Below are 15,545 nucleotides of genomic sequence, written 5' to 3'. Positions count from 1 at the left end.
TGCACCTAATCTGTCATATTAAACTAGTTTTTTGTACATACACATTGCAAACAACAAAATCTAATGCTTCTATTTCTATTTCTTCTTTAGCATTAATCATACATGCTGTAAAATAGACTTTTTTTCTAATTTTTATCTGAATCTATTTTTATCTTATAAAAAAGGTTTTTGATAGTTGGATCTCTGAACATATATATCGGGTAGAAATATAACGTTAATAAAATTGACTCTAATTTTTCTATTTTTCAATCTTCAAAGAAATTTTAAGTTTAGTAAATGATACTCAAAGTGTTTTAGTAAACTGCAGACTTCCGTTTATGTGTTTTTTTGCAGATAAAAAGACAAAAATATACCAACTAACTAATCTTTCATTATACAGCTGTAAACTTCCAGTCGTGCTAATTTTTTCAATAATTACAAAAGTCAGACGTGGGGATTTTTATCCGTAAAGCAAATGATTAGTTAGTCAGTATATTTCCGTCTTTGATAATAAGTCATAAGCAGAAAGAAACATTTTCTCGATAATAAAACAGCTTCTTTCTGCTCATGACTTATGCATAATATATGGTAAGTATTTTTTAAAAATTATTTGCTTTATTTTGTAAACATTTAAAATTTTTTTACATTTTGTTTTATTTATGTAGACATTATGCAGTAGCAGTGAAAAGAAAAAAACCAAATAAATAAAATAAAATTTTTTTTTGATTTTCCCACGAAACCACTTTGGAAATAGTCAATAGTTGTATTCTTGGTTAAATAACAACTATTACTTTATAACTTAATACCTTCTCGTCAATACATTAATCCATAAAGATATTTATGACGTGAGAGTGGTAATTTAGATGATGAATCAGATGAATTCATAAAGTCAGCAGACTTCAGATTTGGTGGATCACGTGTCAATGTAAACAGTCTGGATACAAAGATACTGCTATTATAACTTGTTGATGGTACCTGAAATCACCATGCGTAAAGCCCTTTTTTTAAGAATTTCATTACTGTTTTACTTACAATCTATAAAAAACCAAATCATGATGAAAAGTGATGTATTGACATAAGAGTTAAAATTAATTATGTCGAGTGTAACTTTTACAATTGTTTATTTATTGAATATTATTTGTGAATGTATAACATAAAGTGTTAAATGAAAAAGACAGGGGCGAGAAAAAAACTTGTTAAAAATTTTATCAAATTTTATTGTCAAATAATAAAAAATAGGGTTTCTTTTCTTACTGTTTTTCGGCGGTCTCTATTTAAAATAATGGTATCAGACTTGATCAGGCATACTCATTACATCATTGTGTCCATGTAATAAACCTTTATTATGTCTATGCTAAGGTATTCCCTTGTCTTAAGGTTATGAGCTGATAAAAAAGAAATCAATTCAGTTATGAACATTTGATGTAAGCTGTATTCGTTAAAAAGCGTAACCATAGTACATGAAAACATTCTTGAAACAAAGGGTGGCTTAGCCCTTGTTAGTTATTTCTAATTTTGAACTTTGGATGCATTGAAAGAAGTTCAATATTATTTTTGTAATAGTACACTATTTTTTAACAGTAAGAATTGCTTAGCTTTAAAAATGAACAGTCTTTAATGGTTTATCTATGAAAAAAAAAATATTTACAAAAAAAGTAAATGCAACTTTTTTCGGTATAAATCAGCGTGAATCACTTGTTTTGGGAAAAAATTATGTTTAGTTTGTATTGGAAACAAATTTCTTCAATCTTAAGTTGATGTAGACAGATTATAAATTGTTATATAAGAACATTCATATTACATTCATTACATTTATTACATTTATACAAGATGTTAATGTGTATGCACACAAGTTCATATTACCAATGGAATTTATATGTCACACTCTATGTGTATGTATATGTGTATTAGCTGCAAGGTGAATCTTTTACGTGCATGCTTGCTCATACAACCAGTGACTTGCACACGTCATGATCATAGACATAAGTTTAATGACACTTCTACTAAAAAAATAAAGTTGTGCCCTATTGCGCTGATGTGAGATACAATGTATACAATCATAACATGAATTATCATCGTTCCAACCTACCGTTTTGCTGTCGACGCAGTGTAACTCCAGCTTCTTGCAAGAACAGAGTATACATCAGGAATAATGTGTTGGCTAGGGGAGTTTAGGTGTATTTCATGGACATCAACAGTATTAGACTACAATAAAAAGCGAGATACAGTGAAAGAGGCCTGCCAAAAGTAGTTTCAATAATAACAGAGAAATCAGAAACCACAACAACTTCTTTTCTAGCCACGAGCTCACTCGGGTAGTTTAAGAAATCACTCAGAAGTACTGCACGATGTACCAAGGAACTCCGAAACAGTAGTATCAAACGGTGATGGATGTAAGTTACCAGTCAGTAGTATAATTAATACTTAACCTTGTTTGTGTAATCCAATGAATTCTGTTTCAAAGAATAAATTATTTTCATTTGATTCAATAAGAGAATATAATAATTAGTTTTATCTACATTATGTAAACTAAAACTTACTATTTAAACAAAAAAAAACAAATAAAACTTTTAAGCCGAATACTAGGAGATCCACGAGTGATATCATGTACAAACAGATAAGACCACCCAAGTCAATTAAAAATGTCTAATAAAAACTAATAAAAAATATTTTTGTCAGTTTCTAGTCGGCTTTTGCACTCGGAAAACCTTAGAAAATAAGGTTTTAAAGTTGATTTTTCTCATATTCATTTTTTCAAAAGCACAAGGTTAAACATAAGTTAATGAACAACATTGGGTCCCACCACCTGAATGGCAACACTATAATGGTAGGGTTCAACTATTTGACATGAAATTAAAAAAAAAAAAAAATTATTTCAATTCTCTTAAAAATACTTGAACCCCCCCCCCTCCCGTTTTGGTGTTGCCATCCTGATGGTGGGACCTTATATTGTACATTTACTTACGTTCAATCTTGTGCTTTTAAAAAAATAGATATGAAAAACATCGACTTTTAAACGTTGTTTTGTTTTATGTGGTTTTCCGAGTGCAAAAGCCGACTAGAAATCGACAAAAATTTTTTTTATCAGTTTTTATTAGACACTTTCAATTGAGCATGCTTTGAACAAGTCCAGTTATAACAAATACAAAGGCTGTAGCCAAGATGCTTAGAAGTATCTGCTGATTCAATACCATGTATTGTGCTACCTTACATAACCTTCTCTCAGTGATCCATGTATGCATGGGCTGCGGTTTATGCTAGCGCTAGCAATCTGCTGCTGCTTCACAGTCACTCTGCCTAGTTTGACAAAACGTACTTACTAAATGCAAAAAAAAAGGTTAGCTGCTGCTTTCTATAAAACATAAGAGTTTCGGGATGTTACAGAATAATCTAAAAAAACATCATATTAATATATAAAAAAATTTAAAACTATATTGATTGAATACTTTTTACTGTTACTTTGAATTTTCATTTTTCGACAATTCAGTAACAAGTGTGTGTACATACACAAATGTAGGTGCTGCATAAGATTTTTACACTTGTAATATTAAAAAAAAAAAGAATGAAGTTATTTTCATAAATATGGTACAAATTATTTTTTACAATACCAAACAGATATCGGAAGTTTAGATATTGCAAAGATATTTAAATATTTAAAGAATTAAAAACAAGTATTACACATAATTATGATAGAAAACAGAAAAAAATGATGAATCATTATTCTAACTTCCGATTTCTGTAGCAGTACTAAGAAAATTAGAATTTAAAAAAGAATATTGAAATGTGAGAACAACTTTATAAAGTTTCGTGTAATACACTTTCAGAAAATTTTCATTAGTATGTTGATTTCCACCAACACAAAGTAATAAGCAATAGGAAGATACCGATAACAATTCTTATAATTATGTAGTTAATCAACTTGTAAAAAAAGGGTCATCTACATCGATAGCTACATTCTATCGTAAAACCTGAATACTACACGCCTATCTGAACAGTTACGCACACTATCATAAACATGTTACAATAGTAAAAGTAACATTAGCTGTACAATTTGGTTTTTGATTAACATGATTCGACTCTAGTGCCATCAGACTAACAGTTAAATTTGCAAGACGATTTTTACTATGAACTTTATTATTACTACTATTCTTATTATTCTTAAAATTATTTTCTATATCATTATTACTGTCGCCATAGTTATTATCAAATTATGTATAAGATTTTTTAATGCTTGCTATATTCGAATACCCCTGTATTTAAAAGTAGTGGTAACTACTCTTGTAAACAAAGTAATTTTTTAAATCATTCTACGGAGGTAGCTTAGTGTTGCCGACAGCATTGTATATCGTATCGAAGAATCCAAAGAAATTTACAGGATTTCATTAAGAACTACGAAATAGTAATTACACTCTGCAAGAAATACTAATACGATACGACTGTTACGTAAAAATAATTGGAAAAGATATAATTTAATAATCTTTAACTACAAAATATAGTACTAATTTGTAGATAACGATGACTACGTTGCTTAGATCTTACCAATGTATATGGAGTGGTAACTCTTGTGTTAACAGTGGTATATGTGTGGATGGTTAATTTTTTATTACTCAGCTACTTATAAAATTTCCCTTACATAAGAACTAATAAAATTGTTAGTAATAATATTGTGATAGTTAATGTCATAACCGCAATAACATAAGAATATATTTTCAAAGTTTTAGAGAAAAATTAAGTTTTACTTACTTCCAAACATAAATCTTAAGGAACGGTGTCAAACACTTGTGCAGCACAATATTTTGCGCAGCAAACAAATGAATGTTTTACAAACTTTTTAAAATTCACTAACAAACCATGAATAAAAAAAAAAAAACGTTAGTAGAGGTCAAAAAGGACTAAGAAAACTTTTTTCTAACAAAATAAAAAATTGACTTAATACTTTCTAAAGAATAAAAAGTACAGTAAATGATGTTAATATATTCACCATGAACTTTGGATCAATCAGAAATATTTTTAAGATTTTTCATTTTAACATCAAATAAATTTTAATGAACCTTGCAACTCTTTGTAAAATCTCAAAAAATTGTACTGTAGTTGACACTTTTTATACCCTCTTCTTGCTTGCCTGCAGGTTTACTTAAAAATATTTTTGCTCCAATAACTTTTCCATTACTGCCGAACCAACAATCCCACAGTGTTAGTACAAGAAGCCTCACTGAAAGCTAACAACTCGTATTTATCGAAATATTTTCTGAATTAACTGATGGAGCCAGTGGAAGTTCAACAAAAATTTTTGCAAATGCGCTCAGCTCCCAATTATTTCAACTTTTGAGATTGTTACTAATAACAAAATTTCTAAGTTTACGACGATATCAAAAAGGTTATTGTTAAAGAATGTCTCAATTTGAAAAGAAAACATAATTGTGATGTTTATAAATATAAACAAACATTTCTGTTCAGACCTCTAGGTTACGACAATTACTCGAAAAATAATTTTTTTTCTTATATGAAACATTATTAAACTTACCCAAGTAAAAATGAGGAAAACTTAAAAGCACAGGTGAATCGTATTGACATAATGATGCATTGAAGGTGCCCTCAGGAGCGCAAGGTGGTCCAGAAGGACAAAAGCACTGTTGCGATGGTACTCGATCTGGTGACGAAAAAACATCTGCTGGTGGTACAAATCTAAAGCCAGGTACATCTCCAGAGGTCACAACATCTTGCTAAAATATCGATCAGTCGGTTAAAAAAAAAAAAATTAAGAGGTGTAGAAAACTATGGAGAATGATCACATAAATAGTAACAACGTAATATCTATTTGTTTCTGATTAGAGAAATCAAACGTACATGACAATGGAGAGTGATTTCAGGGAACTTATTCTTCAAATTGCAAAATATATATACGTTCATCTCACAGAGTTCTCCATCTGTAAGATTTAGTAGTTTATGGCTCATGTCTTATGTACCATATAGCTATTTATGGATGAACCATGTGGTCATTCATTAATCAGAAGATATTGTTTTTTCACTTTTATAAATTTATGTGGGCTTAGTACGGTAAATAAATTTATAATTATTCTTCGTAGAACGTTTAAATTACTTTCTACTGTCACGGACTTGACTTCGTTCAGTCAAGTCAGCACCCATGTGTTGGCACACTGGTATACATCTGAGGACATAATAATGCATTTAAGAGTGCTACGGAACAAGCTTTGGGGATTCCAGTATTAGCGGAGTCAATAAGCCGGAAAATACTGTAAAATGTGGAAAACCTGCGAAACAGCACCGATTTTCCAAATTCTTGTTTCTACGTATTCTTTATACCCTCAGGAACATTCACCGGCACTGACCCCAGTGCCATGTGGCAAATTGGGGGAGGGGTGGATGTCGGAACCCCCCTAACTACCCCTCAATATAAAAAAAATTATAAAAGTAACATTTTGCCCCAGAAATGCCCTCCAGTAGGTATTTTTGGCTGCTGATCACGAATCCAAAGTCTAATATTAATAATAGTGCACCTAAGAGCAGTATTTATCTTATATTCGTCCCGAAAGGCCATTTTTTCATAGCTAGCCTTTCATAAGAATGAATCCATTGGTAGCTCTCTTCTCTACTACTTCGCATATTCTGTCGATACAGCTATGTAACTACTATACCTCTACGAGGACACGTGGCTCACCCTTAAGTTTACATTGGAAAAATGGCGTATTTTGCTCGCAAGCGTGTAAAATTTGTGCTGGAGAAAGCTGCAATAACCATAAGACATCTGAAACAAATAACGATGAACTGATTTGTTCCGATGAAATATCAGATGAGGAGATCAGTGACGCTGAAGAAGAAGCCATACATAGTACATTCACAGTTTTAGAAATAATTCAGATTACGAGTAACTTGCCCTTTTGTACTTTATGTAGATTTAACTTTTAATTTTTTAATAAAGATTATCTTATCCTTTTATTATTGCCTAAGTACGTGCTGTATTGTGATTATTTATTGTAATAACTAGCTTCCTTTTCCCACCCAATACAGTAAGTTTGAAATATAATAAATGTTAAAATTATCATCATATACTAATACCTTCAGTGCTTGATTAATATTTGTCTCGTAGCACTTGATTAAAAAAATACCGCTGTACGGGGCACTTTATTTAAAATTGGACCTCAGATTTATCATCAGTGGCCAAACATCTTCTAGAGGGTATATCTGGGTCGAAATATCGGTTTTAAATTTTTTAAACCGAAAAAATGGCTTATTGGGACAAATATGGGACAAATACCGCTGTAAGGTACACTATTATTTAAATTGGACCTCGGATTCGTGATCAGCAGTCAAAAAACCTTCTACAGGGTATGTCTGTGACGAAATATCGATTTTGAATTTTTCAAGCCGAAAAAATAGCTTATGGGGACAAATATGGGACAAATACCGCTGTTAGGTACACTATTATTTTGGATTCGTGATCAGTCGTCAAAAATATGTACTAGCGACGATGGCTAGCTACATCCAAAAAAGCTAGCTATACAGAGCTAGCTCTGATATCCAACACTTTCCTATGCATGCTGTGCTACAACGTTGGCGTTTTTGTGGAGATCTTTATGCATACTAAAGATTGGGATTGTTAGTTGGTACATTTAAATGTACTAGCTTGTGTTTAAATTTAACTTTACAAATTTTAATTTCTTTAGGTTCATAGAGTTTTGGAAATCTGTTGTTTGAAAAGGTTATCTTCAGCCTACAAAATAGTTCTTGTATTTGACACGCAAAGCCACAATTATCGGTTAAGATTATTTACCAAAAATACTAACCAATTGTTTTAAACAACTTAAAAGCCTAGTTGAAGTTTGTATATTATTGAAGTATAGAAAAAAAATTACTGGCAAATGAAATGTTTAACTTGATAAAAATTGGATAATGAATTTTCAAAATATTTGACACATCCATAAAACATTATCAATATTTTTTTGCAATGAATTATCTTTCGCACGTAACGAATGGCAACTTATAGAGACTTACTCAACATGCGTCTTACACAATTCTTGCACACGTGCCCCTTAGCACTTCTTGTGGACGTTTGATGCACTTGTGAGTGCGTTAAAGTGAAAAAATTAATGCAAGTAACTTTATGCAAGTCTTGTGCACGTTTGATTCACTTGCAAGTGCATTAAAGTACTATACATTAGTGCAAGTAATTGAACATATGCCTGACGAACTTTTTGCGCAAGCCCCGTAAGCACGCACCTCTGTACACTTATTTTGCACGTCTGATGCCCTTGCAAGTGCACTAAAATGAAAAAATTAATGCAAGCAACTTTATGCAAGTCTGACGCACTTCTTGCGCCAGTGTCTTGCACATGTACCTAGCAGCAGATTCATGTAATTCTGCGGAACAAACCAAGCATCGTCTTATGCAATTCATTTACTAAACGAAATTTTGCGTAAGAATTGCATAAGAATTGCATTAATTTTGCTAACAGAGTGGCTAAATCTTATATTAATTAAGCATACTGATAACTCAAAAGCGTCCAGCCAGAGTTGTACCTTATACTAAAATTATTCTACGCAATTAAATGCCTAATTTTTTTACAGGTCTTGCAAGCTGTAAGTGTTAGAGGTACTTTCAATGGCTTGAAAGTTTGTGCAGCTTGAATCTGAATTTGCTTGTTGAAAAGAAAATTATTACATTAAACGTGAGCATCATGTTTATACTGTTGGTTGAAGTGATAAAGATGCAAGCTTATCCATGCACCAGCAAACTCTTGACACCACTGACAACACTGACGTGCTAGTTTACTTCTTGGCAAAGAACTTCAAGCTTTTTTGACAAGCTATTTCAATAAAAGATTCCTGAGAGAAATTATCGTGTGTCACCATTTAGATGTTGGGCCCGAAAAAAGGTAAATGTTTGGTATTGTCTAAGAACACACTCTTGTTGCAAGATTGGTGATTATCTCCAAGTTGCACTGTTGCACGTGAGTGAATAAAGTATGCCTTTGATAGACGATTTATAAACTGATGAGTTGCAGTAAGGTTGTCTCTGTCCCACTCAGTGGTCAAAAGTAAGGCCTTTGCTAGCGCAACACCACGTTAGCAGACCCTCACCACGCCTGTAGCTGACAAGAGCCACAAAAAAAGTACACTGATGTGCAGCCGACTTTCCGAAAGCTTCCTAGTGGTGACCTTGCTGAGTGTGTGAGCCTGCACCTTCCTTGTGCCTGGATAAAGCGTATCGAGTAAACTGCAGTCTGGTAGGTGCATCGTGCTTACGGTAGTAGATTGAACAATCAACGAGCAGTTAAGCAATATCCTTTCACTTGACGTTCCATGAGAGACACTCGAGTGTACAGAGAATAATACTTTAAAATTCTCCGCCATTTTTGGTGAGCTGTATCGGAGAAAAAAGCGTAGCTCGCGTGGTGTGTACGAATAAAAAACCAAGCTGTACAGTGCTATGTAATTCATTAAGTACGTTTAGGTAATACCTTAGTGTTTATTAAGTGTTACTTTTTAAATAATACAATCACACCGTTAGAAAGCACAAGAATTACGTGGGATGCTGAAAGTACACATGAATATCCAAAATTTATATTTTTGTGGGTTACACAGTGTTACGTTCACAACTTATAGAGTGTCTATTTTACTCAGTCTTGCAGCAATCAGCGCATGTTACGCTTTCTCAACGTATACATGAATAATCGTTTGTTATACTTTTAAGTCCTCCTTTGCTGTTGCTGTAATTCCCAGAAACGGCGTGATAAATGACGATCGACGTGTATTCTTTCTCTACGTATTGAGATTGAGTAGAGAAAGTGAGTAAGCTGCTTGTCGACTTTGGCATTTTTCTTGGAGCAAACCAATTGTTTTGTTACTCGTGAGTGCTAACAACTTTTGTTCTCTTTCTCTATTCTCTTTTTTTTGTTAACCTTCTCGTCTACTCTGCCCTGTACCAGATATATAGCAATAGGGTTCGACAATGAGTCGACCCAACTTATGGACAAACTCATACCACCACATTCCAAAAAGCTAAGTGTCACTACAGTTGCTAAACATCGCATAGATGTACAAGGTCAGGCACCAGTTAAACAGTGAACACGTCGATACGCCCTTAAGGTGCTGCAAATAGCATATGACGAAATCGAGAGATTCAAACAGGAAAACATCATTGAAGAGTCAGAAAGCGCGTGAGGCAGCTGTCCATTACTAGTCCCAAAAGCTAATGAAAAATTTCGATTTTGCATCGACTACAGGAAGTCAAATGAGATCACCAAAAAGAATGCATACCTCATGCGCCTGATTGACGATATCCTCGACAAGCTTCGTAAGGCAAAAGTGATTTCAAAGATAGACCTTAGCAAAGCTTATCACTTGATACTATTGGGAGATGACCAGGGGTGGCTGAAGGGTTGGGCGAACTGGACACTTACACAGGGTGCTAGAAAAGTAGGGGTGCCAAGTAAACGACAACGTAAACACTGTAGTATTCTAAAAACCATTTTTTTCAGTTAAAAATAAAAAATGTGAGTATAAAACTTAAACTACCATGATAAACTAATTCACCACTTACATTCTGAAATTTAGTTTACCATATTTTCCTTAGAGTCAGTGATATTTGAGTATCAATAATTAACGATTATCAAATAAATATGATTCATATTCTACTGAAATGTCACACGGTATAACTTAATTTGTCCATTAGTATCTTTCCCAATAAAAATGTATTGCGCAATAGTCGATTAAGACAAAGACTTTTCTACAATAATAACATTATTACTATTTATAATACTTTATTTCTACGTAATTACATACATACACACATGCACACAGATACACTTATAAGCAAATTTGTGCGTGGGACTTTTCACGTGAACTGAAACAGAAATAATTTTTCCTTTAAATTTTTGGGGATCGGTAGTACTCCATTAGAACGCTTTAATATTATATTTTTAGATTTTTTACCAACATCTTCACCGTTAGGCACGGTCACAAATATTAAATTTTTCACTTTGACCGCAACCTTGTGAATTTTAGAGGGAAAATTATGCGGGTGAAAAAAAAATAGAAATAGATTTTCGTTAACGTTTCTTTTATAAAATACGATAAAATTATTTTAAAATTTTGTAGGTTGGGTTTTCAGCATATTACGGTAGTTTTTCACATTGAAATCAATGATTAGAAAAGTATCAAATCTTTATAACTTTGTCTTGTTGTTTTTTGATCAAGTACATACCCAATTAAAAATATATATGTAGTTTCGTTACGTATTTAAGTACGTATCAAAAATACGTCATATCAATACGTAGTGTTTGTTTAAAACCTTTGTCACCCTGTTACATAACGTATTTTGCAGTCATGAAGCTTATGTCTATGTTAAAATAGTCTTACAATATGATTATGCCGTGCATTGACATGATCGTAATACTGATATGAAATTAAAAACAAAAAAAATTTTGAAACGTTTTAGTCACGTGGAGTGCTTCGCACCCTTTTCCGTCTACTAGTTAGTTTCCAGCTACGTGAAGGAAGAAACATTCTGGTCCTGCTGGATCAAAAGGTTGTTCCCGCTCTAGGGTGGAAGGTAATTGGCGGGCAGCAAGTGTGCCCATGGGCGCAAAGTTGCACTTTCCACCCTCGATACAAAAAATGTCTCTCCCACCTCGGGCACAAACATAGAACAATTGTACTCTTTGGGCACGCATGTGCTACTTTCTGTCCTAGGTGAGAAATATACTATTCTATATCTAAAGTCGCTATAACATGCTAATAACCCAACCCACAAATTTAAAATAATTTTATTGTATTCTACAGTTTGCACACTGCAAAAAGTTATATTTGAAAAAGTGTTACTATACTACTAAAAACTATAATAAACATTACTATATTGCATAGGAAAGCTGAGACATACTCGCCGTATTATAAAAATAACCATGCTACACAGTAAAACCACGTTATATTAAAATTTGTTATTTGACACAGTAATTCTTACTTTGTGCAGAAATAATTTCTATACTAAAGTGAAATTAGAAATATATACATACACATATATGATGTACACAAAATATATATATACTAGTGGGGCTACTAACCCCTGCGCGCTCCGTGCGCCAACCCCCTGCTGTTCTAACTTAAAAGAAGATCTTTAAAATTCATCTGTCAGTGGGAAGAGGTTGGTACCCAGAATTTCGTGAGGAAGAAGAGTTTTTAATCTACATCGTTAAGCATTAGTAGTATATTTATCAGTTAATTTCCACACCACCCAGAAGGTACTATTGTGGTACGTTGAAAGTTTTTTTTAGAACTCTCCGTTTTGTTTAGAGAAAAAAGGTGTACATTATTTTTTTAATGATTAAATTCTAAAAAACAAAAAGTTTTAATCACTTAAATCACATATAAATAATTTAAATTTCATATAACATACACTTTGTATTATTTTTGTTAATATGATGCATTCTACATTTTATCAATTGATATAAGTGGTTAGAAAGAATCTTTCAATTTCAGATTCAATGACAAACATGGAAACAAATTTTTCACAGAGTTCGACACTGTGAATTGTAAAAATCGTTAGTACTTTGTACAATTAAAAATTAATTTAAAATCAAACTAAACATTTTTAAAATTTTTCAAAATGAACAATATAAAAGTTAACGTGAAAGGGGATGGAAATTGTTTCTTCAGAACTTTTTATTTTCTGTATAGTGAAGAAGATTTCAGCATGAGAGCTCGATCTTTAGTAATCAATAATGATGTGAATATATGGCATAATTATTATAAATTTATAGTAGGAAATGATTATGATCAAAATGTAAAAAGTAGTCATAAATATATTAACATAATGACAAAAATGGGACTTATGGTACAAGTATTAAAATAAAAAGCTTCTCAGATTTACTACACGTTCACGTTATAGTTAATTTCTCAAACAACGACATTCAAACATATGGAAATGCAAACAGTAATCTTAAACTAAAAATTAATCTTAAAGGAAAAATATAATAAAAAATTCTGCAATTGGTCGATTAAACATTGTATCTCCAAAAGATCATAAAAGATTTTTTTTTAATTATATTAATTAAAGTAACTGGTTGGACATCGTTCAAAGACATAAGAACATATAAAGGAAAAACTTATGAAACTTTTAAAGATACTGCAATTGCAATGGGTTTAAAAGACTATAATGAAAAAATCGATAATATTTTTAAAGAAGTAATTGCTGTTATGTTTCCATATCAATGGAAACAATTTTTTGCTTGGTTTATAATTTCAGAAAACGTTCAAGGTGGTGAAATAGAAAATTAATACAAAGAATTTTTTCTTGGGGTTTGCCTAATAATAAAGATAATTTATCTCTTTTAAATATGAACCAAATTTTAGATTTAGATAATAAATCATGTGAATACTTTAATTTAACTACACCAAAAAAAATGGAGCGTAAAAAAGAAGATATAGATGATGAAATACGTTTTAGTAAAGAAATGTTTAACTCGATGCATAAAAGTTTGAATAATGACCAAAAAAATATACTTCACATTATTTGCGAAAAAAAAAAATATTTTCTTTAAAGATGGTCCTGGAGGGTCAGGGAAAACTTGTTTATATAAAACGTTGATTAGTTTTTTTATTTCTCAAAATAAGAAAATCATTTTAATGGCATGGACTGGGGATGATCAGTCATAGAACTTTTAGACTTCATTGAGATCTTAATAATATAGAAGGTGCATTTTTAGAATTCAAGTCACATGAAAAAAAATTAAAAGAAGTTGATTTAATAATTTGGGACGAGGCTTCAATGATTCCAAAAAAAGCATTGGAAATAGTAGACAGAACGTTAAGAGATTTGTGTAATGCTAAAAAATGTTTTGGGAATGAATTAATTATTTTAGGAGGTGACTTTTGTCAGATTCTCCCAGTAATAAGAAACGGTGATAGAAAAATTGTAATTGAACAAACTATTAAATCGTCATTTTTATGGACCTCACTTCAAATTTTCAAATTAGAAATCAATATTTGTTCTAACAAAAAAGGATTTTAAAAATTACTATTAAAAACTGGGGAAGGGGAAATAAAAATTTTTAATATTCCTAAAAATTGGATCTCAAATGATGAATGTTTTAAAATATTTTATAATATCTACAATTGTTCGATGAATAGTGTTATACTTATGTTGCATAAAAATAACACCTCCTATTTGAATAATAAAATTCTTAAAAAATTAAGTGGAAAAATTAAAACTTACTATAGTATAAATAAGGCAACTTATAAAGGGGTTGATAAATCAGACGACAATATTTATTTTAATATTCCGGTAGAAATGTTGAACAATATTCGTGAAGGATTACCACCTCATGAACTTAATTCAAAAACTGGTACAATAGTGATGTTACTGAGAAATTTAAGTATATCAGATGGACTCTGTAATGGAACACGTTTACAAATTACAAGACTATTACAGTATAATATAGAAGGAGAAACAATAACTGGAAAAAAATTGGACACATAGTCTTCATTCCAAAAATAACTTTAGACACAGGAAACTCCTTAACATAACCATTTATTATGTGTCGTCAACAATTTTCAATCGTTGTGGCATTTGCTATGACAATAAACAAATCCCAAGATCAAAGTTTCGATAGTGCAGGTTTGTATTTAAAAAAAATTCATATTTTCTCATGGTCAATTATATGTGGTTTAAACAAGATGCAAAGATAAAAATGATTTATTTATTTAAGAAGAAAGGCAAAAAAATACAGAAATCGAAAATATTGTTTGAAAATAGATTTTTACAGAGTTTATTGACTTTACTTGACATTTTTATAGATAAATCGGCAATATTCATGGTAATAAGTTGAAAGTCACTTATTAATATTTCATCATTTAACAAGTATACATGACATGATGTATGAAAAATGCTGTGGGGAGCTTTGGAGGCTGTCGGGGGTTTGTAGAGAGACAGGAGAAATTTTGTGGGGGGGCTGTGGGGGGTCTAAGGAAAAAGTTAGAAAATTTGAAATTAGCGATGAGAATGATCGAATTTTAGCTTATTTGTGGGGGGGCTGTGGGGGAATCATGTAAGGGGTCTGTGGGGTGGCTGTGGGGGGGATGAATGGAATGCCCCTTACAAATAACTACATTATATAGGGATATATATATATATATATATATATATAACTAACAGAATATTAAGATTAATAGTTTTTTTGTACATAGATATTCTTTTCCTTTCAGAATACAGACCTACTGAATTGTTTTAAAAATGTTTCATTCTAAAAAAGATCTGCAGTGACTGAAAATTAAACCCTTGTCTTTTGTAAATTTTCTGTCAACAACAATTTAACAATGGATAATCAGTCAATTTTAAATTAATTGTCTGCAGGTATCCATTTTTAACCGTTTTAAATTAAAAAATATGTTTCTTGTCATGATGACAATAATATATATGTTTCTGAGTTTAAGAAACTTAAAGAAAAAAATTAGCTTTGACGAGCATGAATGGAGAGTAGAACTTTTATTTGTTTATGCAATAATACAAATCAGGTATTCGTTGTTGCTTGTTTACGTACAAAAAAGGATCT

The 15,545-nt window shown here is 31.5% G+C and overlaps 1 protein-coding gene across 1 annotated transcript in view; it reads right to left on the bottom strand.

Moving 5' to 3' along the window:
- The window catches only part of emp (epithelial membrane protein), a 469,800-nt gene that overhangs the window by 208,412 nt on the left and 245,843 nt on the right, over positions 1-15,545 (bottom strand). Inside the window, exon 4 of the mRNA XM_089593788.1 lies at positions 5,504-5,702. Within this exon, the coding sequence (XP_089449914.1) occupies positions 5,504-5,702 (199 nt within the window). The remainder of the gene's footprint in view (positions 1-5,503; positions 5,703-15,545) is intronic.

This window comes from Copidosoma floridanum, unplaced genomic scaffold (genome assembly GCF_036245765.1).
Source record: "Copidosoma floridanum isolate Cflo_tuat_1 unplaced genomic scaffold, Cflo_Japanese_pri ptg000020l, whole genome shotgun sequence".
NCBI classification, from domain to species: domain Eukaryota; kingdom Metazoa; phylum Arthropoda; class Insecta; order Hymenoptera; family Encyrtidae; genus Copidosoma; species Copidosoma floridanum.
The sequence above is the reverse complement of the archived record's forward strand: the minus strand, read 5'-3'. Positions and strand labels throughout refer to the sequence as shown.